The sequence below is a fragment of the Neopsephotus bourkii genome, unplaced genomic scaffold (genome assembly GCF_033783945.1).
Source record: "Neopsephotus bourkii isolate Nb327-2 ecotype Australia unplaced genomic scaffold, CSIRO-AGI_Nbou_v1 NB_1131, whole genome shotgun sequence".
Taxonomy (NCBI): Eukaryota; Metazoa; Chordata; class Aves; order Psittaciformes; family Psittacidae; genus Neopsephotus; species Neopsephotus bourkii.
In genome coordinates this window covers 415,777-434,559 of record NW_026901617.1, presented here as the reverse complement: position 1 = coordinate 434,559, position 18,783 = coordinate 415,777, and the positions used below count along the sequence as shown (strand labels likewise).

Sequence of the window (18,783 nt, the reverse complement as noted above, 5' to 3'; positions counted from 1 at the left end):
TTGTTTTAAATTTCTTTTACTCTGTGTGAATTGTCATTGGAGACAGCAGTATGTCTTTGCTTTACTGTGAAATGGAAAAGTAATTTGTTATTTAGAAGACCTTTTGATTCTGAAGCTTAATTCAAGCATTTGGCTAAGAAAAGGTCATTTGGTGAAATGTGAAAAGTGAGTTTGCTGCTATAGCATCAGTCTTACCTGCTTTCTTTACTACTTTCTATATGGTATTTGTAAAGGTAAACATTTTAATAGCTGTGTCATTTATTTTAAGGAGGTAGACTTGGGAAAGTTAAAGGCCCGACATTCCGAATCTCAGGAGTGCAGGTGAATGCAAAGCTAGTCATATCTCATGAAGAAGAGTTGGCACCATTGCACAAATCCATTCCTTCAGATCCAGAAGAAAGAAAAAGGTACTGCTTTTTTTGGGGGGGGGTTGGTTGGTTGGTTTGGTTTGGTTTTGTGTGGTTTGGTTTGGTTTTGTGTGGTTTGTTTGGTTTGGGTTTTGTTTGGTTTTTTGTTTTGGGGTTTTTTTTAGGAAGTAGTGATGTTGAATGTTTTTCAAGTTTATGAGCTTTGTTTCAGATATCGTGACTCAAAGCATACCGTGACAGCATTGTCCTCTATTCCCTGTAAGGACTGGCATTAACGTGCATTAACGTTAATGTTATTCCCTGTAAGGACTGGCATTAACGTGCATTAACGTGCTGCACATCTTTCCTTCATTCTTTCTTCCCATGCCATGGAAGCCAGTAACAGCTTTGGCTTCCCAATTGTATTCACTGGGGGCTGTATTCAGTTACCAATAATAATTAGAATTAGAATTAGAATTCAGGCTTGATGAGGACCTGCTGTATGTGTTGTCTCTGCTGGAATGGAAAGCAGTAGTTGTTACTGCTCTCTGAACATTTTCCCTTCCCTCCTTGTGTATCACAATCCCTAAACTATCCGCTTAGTTAGCAGTTACACTGGATGATGATTTTTGCTTTTGTTCATGGTTAGCTAACTCTGTGACAGAGCTCATGGTCACAGACAGATGTCTGTTCTTCACATTTTAGTCTTGGTCAGCTTTAAAGCACATTTCAGTGATGATTTCAATATTCTATAGAAATGTGAAGGAAATACAATAATAAATATATTTGCTAATTTCCTAAATATACTATCATCTTAGCAGAGAAAGTAAACCTAGTTAGATCACTTTTAATATGATCTTTTCTCCCTTGCTAAATGTCAGAAGTAATATTGTCTTTCTAATTTATTTCTGTTAGATATGTCATCCCATGCCACACCAAGGCTGCTCATTTTGATATTGATTGGGGTAAGGAAGATGATTCCAATCTGTTGATAGGCATCTATGAGTATGGTTATGGCAGCTGGGAAATGATAAAAATGGATCCTGATCTCAGTTTGACACAGAAGGTATGTCATCCACATTTCCTCAATGATTTTTTTGTTTAGGTAGTAATGCCACTAAGAACAAATATGAAAAAACTTATTTTATGATAACTGAAATGACGGAGACTTTATACACCAGTTGTACTTCTTAGTATTCTTCTTATGGTATATTGTTAAATGTTAAGGTATTGTGTGTTCAGGTTAAGCATGCTTTCTTGCAATTGGTTGTGTTGACATATATCCATGTAGCTGGACCGCTGTCATATGATTTTTTTTCAGTCTTCCTTCTCTATTTTAACTGTTCTAGTTTTGTCCATTTTGTGTTCTTGACCTTTTAGAAAGGAGTATTTTCTAGAGATCTGATTTGGTTTCCCCATCCCTGCTTAATCCTCAGGTTCCTCACTTGAAGCTGTCTTTCACTCACAACATAAGAATAGTTGAACTAAAATTAGTGCAATAGCTCCTTAGCACTAATGAGCAACAGGTGTTGAGGGAAAGATTGAGGTGAGGTAAACTTTGTAACAGTGCCAACAAGCTATGGGTTTGGGATTTGAGGAGCCAGGGTTGTGTCCAAATTCATTTAATAATGATTCCTGCTCCTGCCTTCCATTAATTTGTTTCTTGAAACCCCCTATTTATGTTTTTGTCATCTGCAATACCATGTAGTGAATTTTGTGTTTAGAAGATGAATGAGGCAGAGCCAAGAGTTCTGTTGATGATAGGTACAGGAGTTAAATTTCTTAACTAACTTTCTTAAATAGGTTTCTTAATAAAATTCTTAATTAAACTGTCAGAGTGGAAATGAATCTGAGGCTGGTTTCCTTAGTTTGTTTTAAACTGGGGGGTAATTTCCAAGACTGCACTGGCTGTGTGATTGGAGAGGAATCTAAAAAATTCTCCATTGCTTCAAAAATGCTGACATATTTGCCAGACATTGTTGAAGAGGATTGTTTCCCACCTTCTATGCAGCTTTTTCTGTTCTATGTGCCCCAGGGTAGCATCTTCCAAACCTGGAAATACGTACTCAAAGCTGTAATACTACCGTTATTCTCCTCAGATTTTGCCTGATGATCCAGATAAGAAACCCCAGGCGAAGCAGTTGCAGACCCGAGCAGACTACCTCATTAAGTTACTTAATAAAGACCTTGCAAGAAAGGAAGCACAGAGGCTTGCTGGTGGAGTAAGTAAAGTTTGGCATTCATTAGTGAGATAATACACTTACGGGCATGTCAGCTGGCCCTTTTTTAGTTCTGTATTTTATGTAGTATTACTCTGTGTTATAAATCATATGTAATATATAGTGTCATGTGATGACACTAACTCAAGAATTTAATTGCAGTTTCATACTGTTGTGGTTTAAACCCAGCCTGTCACTCGGAAACCATGCAGCTCAATCTCCCCCGGTTCCTGGAGGGATGGGGAGGAGAATCGAAAGAATGTAACTCCCACAGGTTGAGATAAGAACAGTTTAGTAACTAAGATACAATACAAACCACTACTGCTACCACCAATAATAATAATAATAAGGGAAATAACAAGGGAAGAGAATACAACCACTCACAACCCGCCAACCAAGCAGTGATCTCCCTTCTGAGTAACTGCCCCCAGCTTATATAGTGGGCATGATGTGCTGTGGTTTGGAATACCTCTCCAAAGAGGTACTGGGTCAGGTGTCCTGTCTCTGCTTCCTCCCGGCTTCCCCTCCTCCCTGGCAGAGCATGAGGCTCAGAAAGGCCTTGATCAGACTAAACGTCACTAAGCAGCAACTAAAAACATTGGTGTTATCAGGGCTGTTCCCAGGCTGAAAGTCAAAACCACAGCACTACACCACCTACTAAGGAGAAAAATGACTGCTACTGCTGAACCCAGGACACATACTGAATTTTTCTCTTATGGTTTCTACGTATTCTCTACTGCTGCACTATGCTCTTTCTCCATTCCTGAGAAGAGTGGTGGTCATGAGTGGCAAGAAATCAAATTAAATGAACCCTTTATATGATATAAAAACAAATCTTTTTTTTTTTTCTTGCAACTGTGGTGCAAAGATGCTTGTCAGTTACATATTAAAGAGACCAATTTGCATTCAGGGCAATTCAAAGAGAAGGAAAACAAGAACTAAGAAGAATAAGGTGATGAAGGCTGCAAAAATGAAAGAAGAAATAAAAAGTGAGTCATCACCACAACCCTCAGAAAAATCTGATGAAGATGATGATGAGGATAACAAGGTAAATATCTTTTCATACGGTAAAGATGGCTGTTTAGTTCTTTGTGTTAGGATTGATTTCTATGTTATGTTTTATTTGGCTTAATAAAATTGAATCACCTGAAACCATTTTCCTGTTGCCAGTATATCTGATGTTGCATCACTGCAGGCACATGGAAGACTGTGTCTATTTTAATTAAACACTAAGCCAGTAACTTAGGAATTAAGAGTAATTTTCCAAATAATATTTAAAATAAAAAAGTCATCGTCAACAAACATAATGCAACACATAATTATAAAATAATGTGTTAAATGTGTTAAACAACTGATAGTGATTCTTCAGGTAAAGTTTTTTGTTCAGGCTTGGGAAAAAAGCATCAAGCTCAATTAGAATGAGCACAATGAATAGATGTTTCTTAAACACTTGCATTTAAAGCTTCTGTATATGTCATGGCTTTCATTATCCAGAAAGACTATCTAGCCAACTATTTAACCTTTAATGTTCTGTAACTTCTGATGTTTCTTTAGGCCTCTACTTTTGTTGCATCTTTTTACTACTAACACTTATTACACAGCAGTAACCACTAGAGATAAATACTTAAGTAGTTTGGGGTCATGTCACAGCTGATTTTATGACTTTGATAGTAGTTTAAATAAATCAATGCAAATCTATATGTATCATTAAAATACTTCATACTTGGTTTAAAATAAACTAAATTGAAGTGTCTCGCATAACCATTTTAAACTACTACAAGTCATTGTAATTGTCAACTCACCGTAGACAGAGTGAATACATAAAAGACACGGTGAATAGTTAAAACTGAGTCAGCCTTAGAAGAACCATGATACATCTATGAAAAAAAAAAAACCAAAAAAACAACAAATTTTTAACTAAAGCATTCCTGTATATATTTAAACTGTACTATGGAGATTAAAATGTAAAGCTGGAGAAAAAGAAATAAATTGAACATTGAATGGCTTATGTTTATAGATACAGTAATTTGTCTGGAATATAAAACTAAGAATTGTAAACGTCCCATTCTCAGTAAATTAACATGGGCAACTGAATCGTAAAACTAAATTAAATGCTCAGACTACTTGAAAAATGAGTGTTTTATTTCATCTCCACTCAAAAGAGTAGACATTGCTAGTCAGTTGATTGACTTGTTACGTTTTGGGAAAGTGCCCAGAATGCTGTCCCCCTTTATATATTTAATAACACACATTCATCACTAATATTTTTAGACACAGACTAACAGTTGCACCTCTGAAAACTGGAGTGTATGAAAAATGGGCTTCAACCATCTAAACCATTGGCTTTAGCTACTTAGCTGCCATACTGTATGCAAAATTTAAAACTTCACTGTTTAACTGCTAGAATGTTCAGGAAACTCTTGAAGTCATGGGATTTTTGCAGGGAAGTTTCCATGATGCCTGAATACCGAAGTCCTGGTTGGGCTGATTACTTAATACTTAATCTGAGTAACTTGTTCAGATTCATGTATTGGGAATTCTTTAATCTGTTCTTCTGCAATGGATTTTGCATATGTCTTTCCAGCATGTACTCAAATAAATTAAAAAATCATAATGATTCTTGCTCCTGTACATAATACTCTTGTAGTTGTAGTATTTTCTGTGTCTGAAAGGATTTGAGTTTCCATGTCAGACCTTACAGGTAGATATTATAAAGACCAGTTGAGCAATTCTTCCTTCACCTTCAGATAATTAAATCGACCCCTATCAGACTACTCTATAACTAAGACTTTTTTTTAAGCCCACTAAAAAGAACACCTCTGGAAAAAAGAAAGCTGTGACTCTGTTACTTCTGTGAATGCTTAATAATGGTAAAAAGTTGCTGGACCAAAGCTAACTAGAGCAGAGGTCTTTTAACATCTGCATCACTTGAGTGTCCTGACCTATCAGCTCAGTTTTGTGAGACCTGCTTCCTTATAGTTTTTAGCTGTTCAGAGCCTAACTACCTTTTAGAGTTACAGAATTCTAAGTTAAATGGACATTAATTTCTCACCTCCACTACCACTGCCAAGTCAGTGCTTGCTTTGTCACATCAAGGAAATGAACAAGTAGTTCTCATCTTTGAAACTGCATTCAGTTCTATTTGATAGGTGTTAAATCTGTGTCCATAAAGAAAAAAAAAAGCACAGATAAGAATATGGTTTAGTCTGATAGTCACAAAACTTTGTACAGATAGGAATTCAGTTGATGTGACATATATGCTTGCATATTGCAGGATGAGATTGTTTCAGTGAAACATCTACATAAAAAACTTAAAACAGAAAAAGAAAACGAAGAAAAACCTGAGCCAGATATTGGTATAAAGAAGGAAGCTGAAGAAAAAAGAGAGACAAAAGAAAAGGAAAATAAGAGGGACTTGAAAAGGGAGAAAAAAGAAAAAGAGGATAAAAAAGAATTAAAAGAAAAAGATATTAAAGAAAAGAGAGAAAACAAAGTAAAAGAATCCACACAGAAAGAAAAAGAAGTAAAGGAAGAGAAGGTAACTAGGTTTACTTATCTTGTGTAGCACTAGAAAAGGCCACTAGGTTTATGTGAGTGATTCTGAGATGAAGACGTATTTTGGATCTTATCAGTTGTCATTTCATTGAAGTCTTTTACATAATTTGAAGTTTTATTTTTACTACCTAAACCATGATAACAGGCATTTGAAATGGGAAATTACGTCTTCAATGGCAACGTTTTATTTGGACTGAGAGTACAAGTGTGTTCAGGAAATCCTTTTATTCAATTTCTATTCCTTTCCATCCCACAAAGAAAGTAAAATGTACTGTCATTGAATGTCAGCATAGTTTTTATTCTCACTGTTGAAAAGAATTCAGTAGTTATGGGGATTGTCATATATTATAGGATAATTCCAGAGCCAAAATAAAATTTACTTAGGATATTTTTATATCTTGTTCTTAGGTAAATGAAGTAAAAACTGAAAATAAAGAAAAAACTAAAAAAACTCCATTGTTAGATACTCCAGTTCATATTACAGCAACTAGTGAACCAGTTCCTATATCAGAAGAATCTGAAGAACTAGATCAGAAAACGTTTAGTGTGGTAAGTCCCTATTTGGTAAGTTAGCGTTTCTAAGTCTATATAAGGACAATTTCTGGCATTCTTGGTTCTGTTATTGGGCACAGTAACACAGGTGTTCTTTTGCTACTATAGTCTCATATCAGTGGAAGTTACTGATACTGGACAAAAGTAATTTTTGTCTTCATCCCATCAGTTTGCTGTATGTATTCAGTATTTATCCACTGATCTGTCTGCTGAATAGATTTAGAGTATAGACTTTAAAGATACATCCTGAAGAATAACTTCTTGAGTTATTCTTTGAAGATTAGGCATCAGTGACCTTCAGTTCAACTGCTAAAGTCTCTGCCTTTGCTTTATCTTGTATATCTTTATTCTTTGTAAGCTAACAAGAAATTAAGTTTCAGCATTTCCCTCTGTAAGTATTGCAGACTTAAATTAGTAGACGTAGGAAGAAACAAAGGCTAAGGCCCATAAAAATACCTTGCTGGAGTAATGTCTCTGACAACAAGATAATCTTGTTTAATCACTATTAAGAACAGAATCAATATTAGAGGAAAAGAGGTGCGTATGCACAACTTATGTAAATTTTATAGGCTGGCTGGGTCCTTTGGAAAGGTATTAATGACTTTGAGCAGCTACTCTCCTTTGGGTGTTTTGTCATTCAAGATTTCAACAGATGTTTGGTTTTGCCAGCCAGGTTTACTGGGGTTGTTGCAGGTGCTGGTTGTGACATTCAAGTAAGATCCTCCTGAGTATGATAGTGACTGGTCTATGTATGGTTTTATTCTAAACATTTCAAGTAACTCACCTGTGATTTCCAGGATGAGTCTCAAGTGATTCAGGTAGATATGTTTGTGTGGCTGTGTGACAGTAAATCACTTGATTTCCATGTACAGTTCTATTTTTCTGGCCACTTCTATATTTAAGCAGTGTACTCTTCTAAAAGTAAACAATCTTCTGAAGGACAACTTAAAGCTGTGTCTAGTGCAATATGCAGTGCAGCTGCTTAATTACTTAGTGGCATGAGCTGGCAATGGAGTATCTTTCCTGGTTGTCCCTAGATGCTTACATGGTAATGGCGATACTCAGCTTCACTCTGTTACAATCATTTGTCTTGTCTTTTTTTTTTTTTTTTAAAGTGTGGGTTGTTTTTTTGTTTGTTTGTCTTTATTTTATTTTTATTTATGTAGTTGATTGGGTTTGGTTTTTTGGGTTGGTTGTTGTTTTTTTCTTTTTTCTTTTTTTATGTTTTGTTTTCGTTTGTGTGGGTTGTTTGGGGCTTTTGGGTGTTTTTTTTTGTGTTTGCTTTTTGGTTTGGTTTGGTTTGTTTTTTCTACAAGCTTCCTTTTGTTTTTACTGGGAGTGATTCTAGGTTGGTTTTCTGTATAGGGAAACACTTGTTTGTCCAGGGTTTTTTTTCTGGAATGTATGTTTGTCATTATGCCATGGTCAAATGCAGTCTACTTAGCATATTTAACTACACTTTCAAGTGCAAATTGCAACAGTGGGTTATTCAGGCTTAACTAATTTGGCTTTTTGTGACAAGGAAAATATTCATTTCTTCATCTCTTTACCATGCTATTGTAGTTGGATGGTGTTCCTAAACAAATGTTTGTAATTTAAATCCTGCTAACTAGTTTTATCTGGATTTATTATTAAAACGTCTGAATCAAAGTGTGAAAATTCAGGAACTCACATATGATATGTATCTGCATTGCTATCACTGTAGTTACTAATCTAGGCATACCCAAACTAGCTTTATTCTTGATAGCACAAGTTCTTCTAGAATTTGAATAGGACTGAGGTTAAAAAACTGCTTGGAGAATTGGTGTTGATCCTCTGCTGAGTGCCAGGTTTAATTTGCAGAAAGTATCTTTTTGAAATGTATTGAACACTCATAGTTAATTATGATGTTGAGTTAGTATAGGTTTCAAGGTGCTAAAAAGTTTGTCTTGTCCTGTATGCTCGTGCTGAAAGCTTTGATCATAAAACCCAATTGTAATGAGTCCTTTCCCCCAGGAAATCCCTTATATTAACTCAGTGATTTCTTACATCCTTGATATCTGTATTTTATATAATCTAATGCTTTCATGGAGGAGTAAATTTCCAGGGGATTCAAAATACAACTTTTTCCAAAGGAAACCTGTAAAAGGTTTTGAAGAGCTGTGAGCAAGTCTTATGTTTAATTTGGCTTGTAACAATACTGGCTTTGCCTGGGTATATGTGTATGACAGTAAAGGGTGGGTCATAGTTCAGAATTTTCTTTTCCTTTGAAATAATACATTACTTGTTTCCTTTTTACAGTGCAAAGAAAGAATGAGGCCTGTCAAAGCAGCATTGAAACAGCTGGATAGACCAGAGAAGGGCCTTTCTGAAAGAGAGCAGCTGGAACATACTAGACAGTGTCTAATCAAAATTGGGGATCACATTACTGAATGTCTAAAGGAGTACACAAATCCTGAACAAATTAAACAGTGGAGAAAGTAAGTTATTCTCCATGTTTTTTCTTGAAAAAGGAAAATCTAAAATTGGTTCTATTGGCAGAGTAGTTTTTAATTATTTCTTTCATTTCTTATTTTCCCTTTCTGGGATCTTTCTGACGTTTTAAATAGGAATCTATAAAAAGAAGATTATAGATGGTTGTGATTTTTAATGGATTGGCTTTTTCATACTGCATAGCAGTGCATTTTGTCCAGTAGGCAGAGTCATCTCACATCTTAAAACCCTTTAAAATTCCTGAGGCAAATTGTGCTTTGTATGATTTTGAGCTCCAGAATTCCTTATTCTTTTAAAAATATACTCAAAAATTAAATTACATGTTAACTATGACTTGATGCTTGTATTTATTATATTGTACTCATATTAAAAAAATCAGAGTTTGCATCTTTAGGAGGTGACCAAAAAATAAAGAAAAAGATTTAGTTTGTAAACTTCTTCATTAAGTTCTTGATGCAGTTTAGGTTACTTTTATCAGAATATGCACTTCAATATTTTTATGGTTGAAAATACAGCCTGTGCTTTCATATACGGAAGTCTGTTAAGCATTTCATTTTCTTGGAGACTTCTGCTTCTGTAGAATGCTTCTGCTGGTTTTACTTGCTTTACTTCAAAATATTAAGGTGATCTGAGGTATGAAATCCAGATCCACGTCTTACATTTTGGTAAAGGCTGTATTTGTTGAAGTAGAAGCTCAGAGCTATTCTTCTTTATAGTGCCACAGTGTTACATGTATATTAATAAAATACGTATTTCAGTTATCTTTGATAACAAGTGTAGTAAGTTTATATAAAGTTATACAAGTATAATTCGGCATACCATTGACTGGTTGTCTACTTCTGCAAACCTCTAGACCAAAATGTCAGTGTTCTGGCAAAGGAGCTGTTCTTCCTGATTCTGCACGCTTCAGGTGCTTTTGAACACTAGACTGTAGTCTTTTTAAACATTCCACATGTAAATTTGAGTTAAAAAAAAATAATAATCTTGAATTCAGATCTGTTACCTGTAGAAGGAAATTATTACTTTAGAGATTTGGCATCTTGACAGCAAAAGACTTAATTTGTTCCTCTTTCACAGTTCTTCTTTCCTTTCAAAGGTTTGACCAGATTTTGGAGTTCTGTGGAAAAAATCTCTGATATTTTCATGCAATAAGGCTTGTAGGTCATATGTCTTACACTGTAAGAGATTTCAATTTTTGAAGTATTTTTTCTTAAATTTTTATGTATTGAGTGGTGAGTACTCATTTAAACAACCTTTCAGAAGACATTCATAAACGGATATCTACATTTTTAAGCAGCTTCACAAATCATTCTAAACATGATTGTTATTAGTGCTACTTTCCATCCACTTTGCATTCTGAAGTATTTACGATAAATATTAAGGAGTGACAAATGTTAAGGGAGTTAATCTTTCGAATATTTCAAATACAGCTATGTAGTTTTTGCTGTGCAGCTCGGCAATGCTGTGTAAATTTCACAGTGTTTCTGGTTTGTTGAAGTACTGCTGTTCAGATAATTTCAGTTAAATCCATGTTCTGATGCATAATACAAGAAAAATATATAAAAGAATTATATCTTCTTTTCTTCTTCCTCAGAAATTTGTGGATTTTTGTCTCTAAGTTTACAGAATTTGATGCCAGAAAGCTGCACAAACTGTATAAACATGCAATCAAAAAACGTCAAGAGTCTCAGGTAATATTTTTCAAACCTTTTCTAAAAATACAGGTATGTATTTTAAGGATTATAATGCTTTTATTAGATTTTATAATGAACACACAAATACCCTTTATCTAGCATTTATGTTTGCAGTACTCTCTTTTGTTAGGATATTTTTCTAATTAATTCAGATGAACTTTGGGATGTAGCAGTGAGTTTTTGTACTTTTCTCTTTTAGCAACACAATGACCAGAATATTAGCAGCAATGTGAATACGCATATAATTAGAAATCCAGGTAAGAAACCTTAAGTATATTCTTGTGTTAGATATGTTAGTTTTCATGTTTTTTTCATTTTATGTCTCCTTGATCTCTCTCCCTCACTGCTAATGTCTTAAGAGATAGGCTAATTAGCAAAACTTCACTAGTTGATGAAATACAGCTGAGTGCAGACTGAAGCTGGTACTTACTGGTTTAAGTAGCAGGTTATTTCACCTTCCTTTAAAAACCATTTGGAAACAATTTTTGGGTTTATTTTTTTGATCCCACCATACATATTGCCAAAGATGTTAAACAAGCAACATAATGTATTTCAGAAATACCACTGACAGTCTTTCACTTGCAAGCTGTATCTTTACAACTTCTTCAGGCCACCCCTTCTTAGAGGGGAAGTTGCTGTCGTTCTGTCTGATATTGCTCTACTAAAGGCATCTCTACTCACTTCTCGGTTGGATCACAGTTATCTTCACAGACTGAATGGAGAGGTTGAAAATTTCAGTTTCCGAGTCCTACACATCTACATTCAAGCTTGCTTCCCTCTGACTTCTGAGGTTTCTTTCAGTTCACTTGCATTAGCGCATTTATTTTTCAAGTATTTAGATCTTGTTTCTGTCAAATTATAGTGTCAGTTTTACACTGTTTTATATCTGACTGGTAGGAAATGCTGTTTGAATTAGGTGAAGAAAGTACTTTATGAGACTACTTGTAACCTCTGCCTTATTAAACAGATGTGGAAAGACTCAAGGAGAATACAAACCATGATGACAGTAGCAGGGACAGTTACTCTTCTGATAGACATCTGTCACAATTCCACGATCATCATAAAGACAGGCATCAGGGAGATGCTTACAAGAAAAGTGACTGTAGGAAAAGGCCCTATTCAGCCTTCAGCAATGGAAAAGATCACAGAGACTGGGATCACTACAAACAAGACAGCAGGTGGGTTCAGCACTTTTAAAATCTGTTCAGAATTCCCTTCCTGGTTTTGTAGTGTGCTTGTAGCAAGCATCAAAAGATCTTTTTTGAGTAATGCAAAATCATACCAATATTTCTCTAATGCAACTCTGTTGATCTGACATAATTGTGGCTTTTAATGTGTGTTCAGTAACACTGATACAAATAATTTCTATTTTTAGATACTACAGTGACAGTAAACATAGAAAGTTAGATGACTACAGGAGCAGAGACCACAGGTCAAACCTGGAAGGAGGTTTAAAAGAAAGCCGGGCTCATTCGGATCACCGTTCCCATGCAGACCACCGGATATATTCAGATCACCGTTCAACTTCAGAGTACAGCCATCATAAGTCTCCTAGAGATTATAGGTACCACTCAGACTGGCAAATGGACCACAGAGCATCAGGTAGTGGCCCAAGGTCACCATTAGATCAGAGGTCTCCTTATGGTTCAAGATCTCCCCTAGGACACAGATCTCCATTTGAACACTCATCAGATCATAAAAGTACACCTGAACATACATGGAGTAGCCGGAAAACATAACAAAGACTGTCATTCTCTGAACGTTTTAGCCATATCCAGTAAACTAACACAGTAATTGCCTTACATGACTTGAAAGATATGGACTGGTTATTCTATCAGTAGCAGTATTGTTACTTCTTTCCAGGATGCAAGGTCTATTATCCCAACAGAAGAAAAATATTTTTGTATTTAAAGTTTATGCTGCACTGTGCTGCAAATGCTGGGGCACTCGTTTTTTAAGAAAAGATAGATGTTTACTTTTACAGGGACCTCAACACTGCCCCTTTCAGACTGGATCTTACTCTAAAACTCTTCATGTCAAAGTGGGTTTAGGCTGAACACATGTTAAATTATGTTTGTAAATGAACTTTTAAACCCTGACCTGCGCTCTTGTTTCAGGAAGGAATGGGGAGTTTCTTTTCTTTTCTTTTGTAGTAAAGAACTCTCAAGGACTTTGTTCACTTTCCAAAGCTACTTGTTTACATTGTACACTGCGACCACCTTGCCACTTTTCATCACAAGCTTGAATATTTAAATTCTGTAACTGTAAAATAGCCAGGATTTCTCCTGTTTGTGATCAGTTATAATGCCTTTTTACAAAACAAAACAAAAAAATAAAAACCAACACACAAACAAATGACTGTAAATTATTGTAAATTCATTAAATGAGCTTTTTTCCCTCTCAGGCTTTTTTTGACTGTTCCTTTCCCCACCAACTCAGGCCTTCTTGTTACAAGTATGAAATAAAATCAGTGTACTTACATGTTTTAATAAAGTATCTTGATGGAATCACTGTTTAGAATGTAAAAATTGGGAAAGGGAACATATTACTCTGTTTAATGCTCCTTTTTTATTGGATAATTTAGATACATGTTTTGGGGGGTTTTTTGTTTGTGGTGGTGGGGTTTTTTGTTGTTGTTTGGTTCGGGTTTTTTAATTTTTATTTTCCTGTTAAGCTGTTAGTGTTGTGATTGTAATGAAATGGTAAGAAACATCCAGCTAAACTGTGCTCTGGAAAGCTGCTTTTCAGGTGCATTGGTTTTAAAGGAGGAGTGTTAAATATCTGAACTCTTCAGAACCTAAGTCAGCCAAAACTTCTTGTAAATCCATTTGTGTTCCCTCTTCAACATGGGCAATAATGTCAAATGTGCTATGCAGCCAGTTAATATTTTAGAAGATTTGAATGAATTTATTGACAGAATTGTTACAATGCACACAGATTGTACATAGATAACTTCTGTCTGACAAATTAAATTAAGCTAAAAGGATATGTGGGCTCTTGTAGTAGTTTTCTGCTGTTTTTCTCTACAGCATTACTTTTTCTCAGGTTTACCCTTAAAAACATGAAGCTGTAAAGTACTGAATTTTAATATGCAATGTGATAATAGGAAAGTTACCTAGTCTGGCTTGCTTAGTTGAAACTGTATCTGTTGCTCCAGTTTTTCTCTGCTCTTGCAGTGTTGTGCACTTTTTCTAATTGAACAGGTTTGTATGAAAGCATTCATGTAGAACCAAAACGTCCTGGTTTCAGCTGGGACAGAGTTATTTTCCTGGTATCTGGTGAGTGCTGCGCTTTGGCTTATAACACACCAGTTTTGACTTATAACACACCAGGTGCTTATAACACACCAGTTTTTTTAGGTGTTGCTCAGCAGCATTTCCCCTGATCAAGGACTTTTCAGTCTCATGCACTGCCAAGTGAGGAGGGGCACAAGAAGCTGTGAGGGAGCAGAGACAGGACACCTGACCCAAACTAGCCAAAAGGGTATTCCATACCATAGTATGTCATGCCCAGTGTATAAACTGGGGTAAGTTAACCTGGAAGGGTCCAGTAACTGCTTGGGTTGGGCTGGGTATTGGTCAGCAGGTGCTGAGCAATTTTATTGGCATCACTTGGGTTTTCTGAATTTTCATTTATATTTCTGTTGTTTGCTATTATTTATCAGTATGATTATTGTTGGTATTACTATTATCTTTATATTATACTTCAGTTATTAAACTTTTCTTAGCACAATCTGCAGGTTTTATATTCTTCATCTCCTCCCTGTCCTGCCTAGGGATTGGGGAATGGGAGTGAGCAAGCGGCTGCCTGGTACCGAGCTACTGGCTGGGTTTAAGCCATGGCAGTCCTTTCTGGCACCCACCATGTGGCACAAAGGGTTGAGATAACAACTGACCTGAGCAGAGTGTGTTATAACAACTTTGTTGTTATTATTGTACTGTAATAATCACTGGCCATAACGTTGCCTCGTTTGTTCTCAGAGATCACACATGTGCTTTCTGGTATGCTATGTGATAAAGTTCTTGTCATAGGTACTTCCTGTGGTGTTGTTTATCTGTGGGGCTTGGGCTAAGGTTATAATTTTGTTGTACTTTGTAGTGCTGGGTTATGATATGATGGAATTGTTAGTCATGAGAGTAATCTGGTATGTGCACTCACTATTGTATCATGACCTTTGTCCCTCAGGAGCCATCTGTTGGGAACCATTAACAATTACAGCTTTGACCTTTTCTCCGTGAAGAGCCACCAGCTCCCCTTCATCTTCCCCTTCCTTCCCTTTCCTTCCGCTAGAAACCAGCCTGGGTCTTTTGCTAGGAGACAGCATGTTGCTGAATATGATTCAGATCTTGCTCAGGGTTAAACAGCTACCTGTGGCTACTCCAACCCCTGTGAGAAGCACTGCGGCTGGAAGGCACTCAGACTCCAGTGCCAAGACTTGCAACTTCAGCCCCTGTGACACACTACAGCTATTAAAACACCAGTGGCAAGCACTACTTCTACTCAGTCCCCAGCAACAAGCATTGCTGCCACTTCTATCTCCACAGCAAGCACTGTAGCTACTCTTGTGTGATGACCAGTACCAGGGCTGCTCGAACTCTCGCAACAGGAACTGCAGCTATTTTGAGCTCCATAACAGCAGCAAGTACAGTAACTATTCAAATTTCAAACTTTGGTGACAAGCACTTTGGCTGTTTTAATTCTTGTGACCAGTATGGCAACGACTCAAACCCTGACAACAAGCATGACCACCACTCACCCCAGTGATGGAAAACTGAACCAGAGAACAAACCTCTGCTGGGATCAGTTGCCCCTATATGCAAGAGAAAATGGAAATATGAAAATAACTTGTTTAGTGAAGGAAGAGATGAAGAAGGGCCAACACCAGAACTAGAGGAACCACTACAAGAAACAGAGGAAGAGGCAGAACAAGGGATAACTTCTTGATCTCTCTCCTTGACTGAGCTGCAGAACATGCTAAAAGATTTCAGCTGTTGTCCAGGTGAGCACATCATCACTTGGATGCTCCAGTGCTGGGACAATGGGGGCAACAGTTTTGAATTAGAGTGTAAGGAAGCCAAGCAGCCAGGATAAGTTGTTAGGGAAGGGGCAATTGACAAGAAAACTGTGAATCCTCAGCCTCTGGAGGGTAAGTGTGAAGGAAAGGTATCCCTTGTACATTGCACACGAAGGTGGACTGAGTATGAGAAAGGCATCAGTACCTGAGAGAATTAGCCATTCTGGAGTCTGAAGACAATCTCACAGCATTTCAGCTGTGGAAAAACTGCCCTAGGAATTCCCAGCAATTGAGAGAGGATGTAGCAGCAGGATAAAGTTTTTAAAATCTTAGATATATGTTCATATTCCAAATGGTATATACTGTAGAAAAAAATTAGGGGGGGATAGGGGTTGTTTTACAGAAAAGTGGCAAGTCCTGGTCAAAGTGCCTAATTTTCAGTTTACTCCAAAGCTTCACTATTTACATAAACTAATAAATACAGAACACTTGCATGTGTTTATTGTGGACTATCAGGACTGTATTTCAGATTTGTTTTCATCTGCTGTATAATATGACTGATTTTCATGAATCTTAATCATTTGCAGGAAGTAAACTTTGCAACAGTCCTTTGAGTTATGTAAGTGCTATCGGGATTTTATAAAGAAATGTCAAAGCGATTAATTACAGGTCTATGATTAGTCAACACCTGAGATCTAACTGTAACCCCAAACTATTTAGTCCAAGCTTGATTCATTATAGTACTTCTTTTATTCTAGGTAGCAGGAAAAATGTAGCTGTGTAAAGGTCTACAATAACATACATGAATTCTGTGTGAGGGAGCTGCTCTCTGAACCTTGATTAACTGTAACAAGTGACCCTCAGGTTTTGGCCACAGCAAGTAATGTGGCCTCATGAAAGTTCCTATGCACCTGCACCTCTCTTCCATTATGGAATCAACATGTATCTCTTGTGCATACTGTAAGTCAATTGTCAGGCAGTAGTGATTCTATTTCACTTAATCCTCCTTAAGTGTTTCCTTGGCAGCATGTTACCTGTTACATGATTGGATGCACTGATTAATTTGATTCCCACCACATGGCTACAAAGGACCCTGTGACATCTCAAGAAATGGGCAACAGGACACAGACTGCCAGAACAATTCATCCACAGCACAGGTCTTGGGCAACATTTAAAGGGCACCACAGCACGGGCACATTCTAACAGACAATCCAGCTGTACCAGCTCTGTTCTGGAACTGATTTGCAAACTTTTAATAGAACATAGTGCCTTTTTGTGTGAAGGTTGTCAGTCAGAATCAGTGAAAATGTGCACTGCTGACTGAAGCTATATGAAATATTCTCTTTTTCAGGACTTCCTGCCAAAAATATTAATCATAAACTTTAGCAAATTGGTGCCACAGTTGATCCAGTATAGTTAGAGGTACCATGCTTCCACCAACAGAAAGGAACCAAAAATCTATGTTTCCATAATTACAAAAAAGACATTGTAATTATTAATTTGAAATATGCTTACATTAACTAACGAGTCAAGTTAGTTTTCTATTTGTAATCTAAGGGCTTAATACATAGGTTTGTAGTATAGTAACATACAGAATAAATGGACCGGCAGCCTATCTGTTCTTTACAAAAATAAATATTTTCAATAAATACGTAGGAAAATACTGAAAATATTTTCAGTACATATACTGTAAACAGTCAAAATTGAGTTAACATTTTTTGATGGCAGTATTTTTTGTTTTCCATAAATGAAGAGTGACTTTACATCTGCATAACTGCAGAAAAAAATCACTTAAAAATTAGGCTGCACTAAATTTTCATGCAGCATCTTAATTCGGGCCCCTCTATGCAATTCTTATGATGCAATTTTAATGACAGAGCCTCAAATTGCTTTTTCTAGGGAAGCCCACTTCATCCATTGCAGAGTACACGATGAGAGTATACTGCAGTGAATCAGTATTTCTTTTATCATTATTCAGTGTATGATCATGGAATAAAAAATAGTTTCTTCTCAGATGCAGTGATGCACTCAGTTTAGTACTGTAAACACTCTGTTTTATGAGATGAATTGCTGTTATTCCAGCATAACAAGGGGATCATGAGACACACATCAGTAGCAATATCTTCTGAATACCAAAATATTTGAATGTGTGAATTTTATTTTAGTCTTACCAGGTGCTTCTAAGTACTACATTTTATTCAGTGTTTCTTAGAATCATAGAATAGTTAATGTTGGAAAGGACCTTAAGATCAAGTTCCAACCCCCCTGCCATGGGCAGGGACACCTCGCTCTAAACCATATTACCCAAGGCCTCGTCCAACTTGGCCTTGAACACCAGCAGGGATGGAGCATTCACAACCTCCCTGGGCAACCCATTCCAGTGCCTCACCACCCTCACAGTAAAGAATTTCCTCCTTAGATCCAATCTAAACTACCTCTGTTTAAGTTTTAACCCATTACCCCTTGTCCTGTCACTACAGTCCCTAATGATGAGTCCATCCACAGCATCCCTATAGGCCCCCTTCAGATACTGGAAGGCTGCTATGAGGTCTCCACGCAGCCTTCTCTTCTCCAGGCTGAACAGCCCCAACTTTCTCAGCCTGTCTTCATACAGGAGGTGCTCCAGTCCCCTGATCATCCTTGTGGGCCTCCTCTGGACTTGCTCCAACACTCCCATGTCCTTTTCTTTATCCTTAATGTCTTCTTTCAGCCATCATGATTGACGCAGATCTCTTGGAACAGGATTTTTTCCCATTAGCTTGTACATGAGCTCTCCAGGAAGGATCTTGGATTGCAGTGGGAAGGCAGTCATGGCCAGTGCCAGGTATTCTTGTTGAGGACATCTGAGAGGTGAGACAAGCTCATTCGCTTGTCTGAAAATTAGCATGTGGAAATTCTGATTATTACACCACATCTCTTTATTGGCTTTT

General features: G+C 36.8%; 1 protein-coding gene across 6 annotated transcripts in view; it reads left to right on the top strand.

Moving 5' to 3' along the window:
* Positions 1 to 13,242, top strand: part of CHD1 (chromodomain helicase DNA binding protein 1) — a 57,716-nt gene extending 44,474 nt beyond the window's left edge. For 5 of the 6 annotated variants that reach the window (XM_061362616.1, XM_061362618.1, XM_061362614.1 and 2 more), the window contains 11 exons: positions 269 to 407; positions 1,263 to 1,413; positions 2,447 to 2,569; positions 3,477 to 3,614; positions 5,841 to 6,104; positions 6,530 to 6,670; positions 8,954 to 9,132; positions 10,740 to 10,836; positions 11,039 to 11,096; positions 11,807 to 12,017; positions 12,215 to 13,242. In XM_061362616.1, the coding sequence (XP_061218600.1) occupies positions 269 to 407; positions 1,263 to 1,413; positions 2,447 to 2,569; positions 3,477 to 3,614; positions 5,841 to 6,104; positions 6,530 to 6,670; positions 8,954 to 9,132; positions 10,740 to 10,836; positions 11,039 to 11,096; positions 11,807 to 12,017; positions 12,215 to 12,578 (1,865 nt within the window). In that variant the 3' untranslated portion in view covers positions 12,579 to 13,242. The remainder of the gene's footprint in view (positions 1 to 268; positions 408 to 1,262; positions 1,414 to 2,446; positions 2,570 to 3,476; positions 3,615 to 5,840; positions 6,105 to 6,529; positions 6,671 to 8,953; positions 9,133 to 10,739; positions 10,837 to 11,038; positions 11,097 to 11,806; positions 12,018 to 12,214) is intronic. The other variant, XM_061362620.1, reaches the window with a different exon arrangement.
* The last annotated feature ends 5,541 nt before the right edge of the window (positions 13,243 to 18,783 follow it).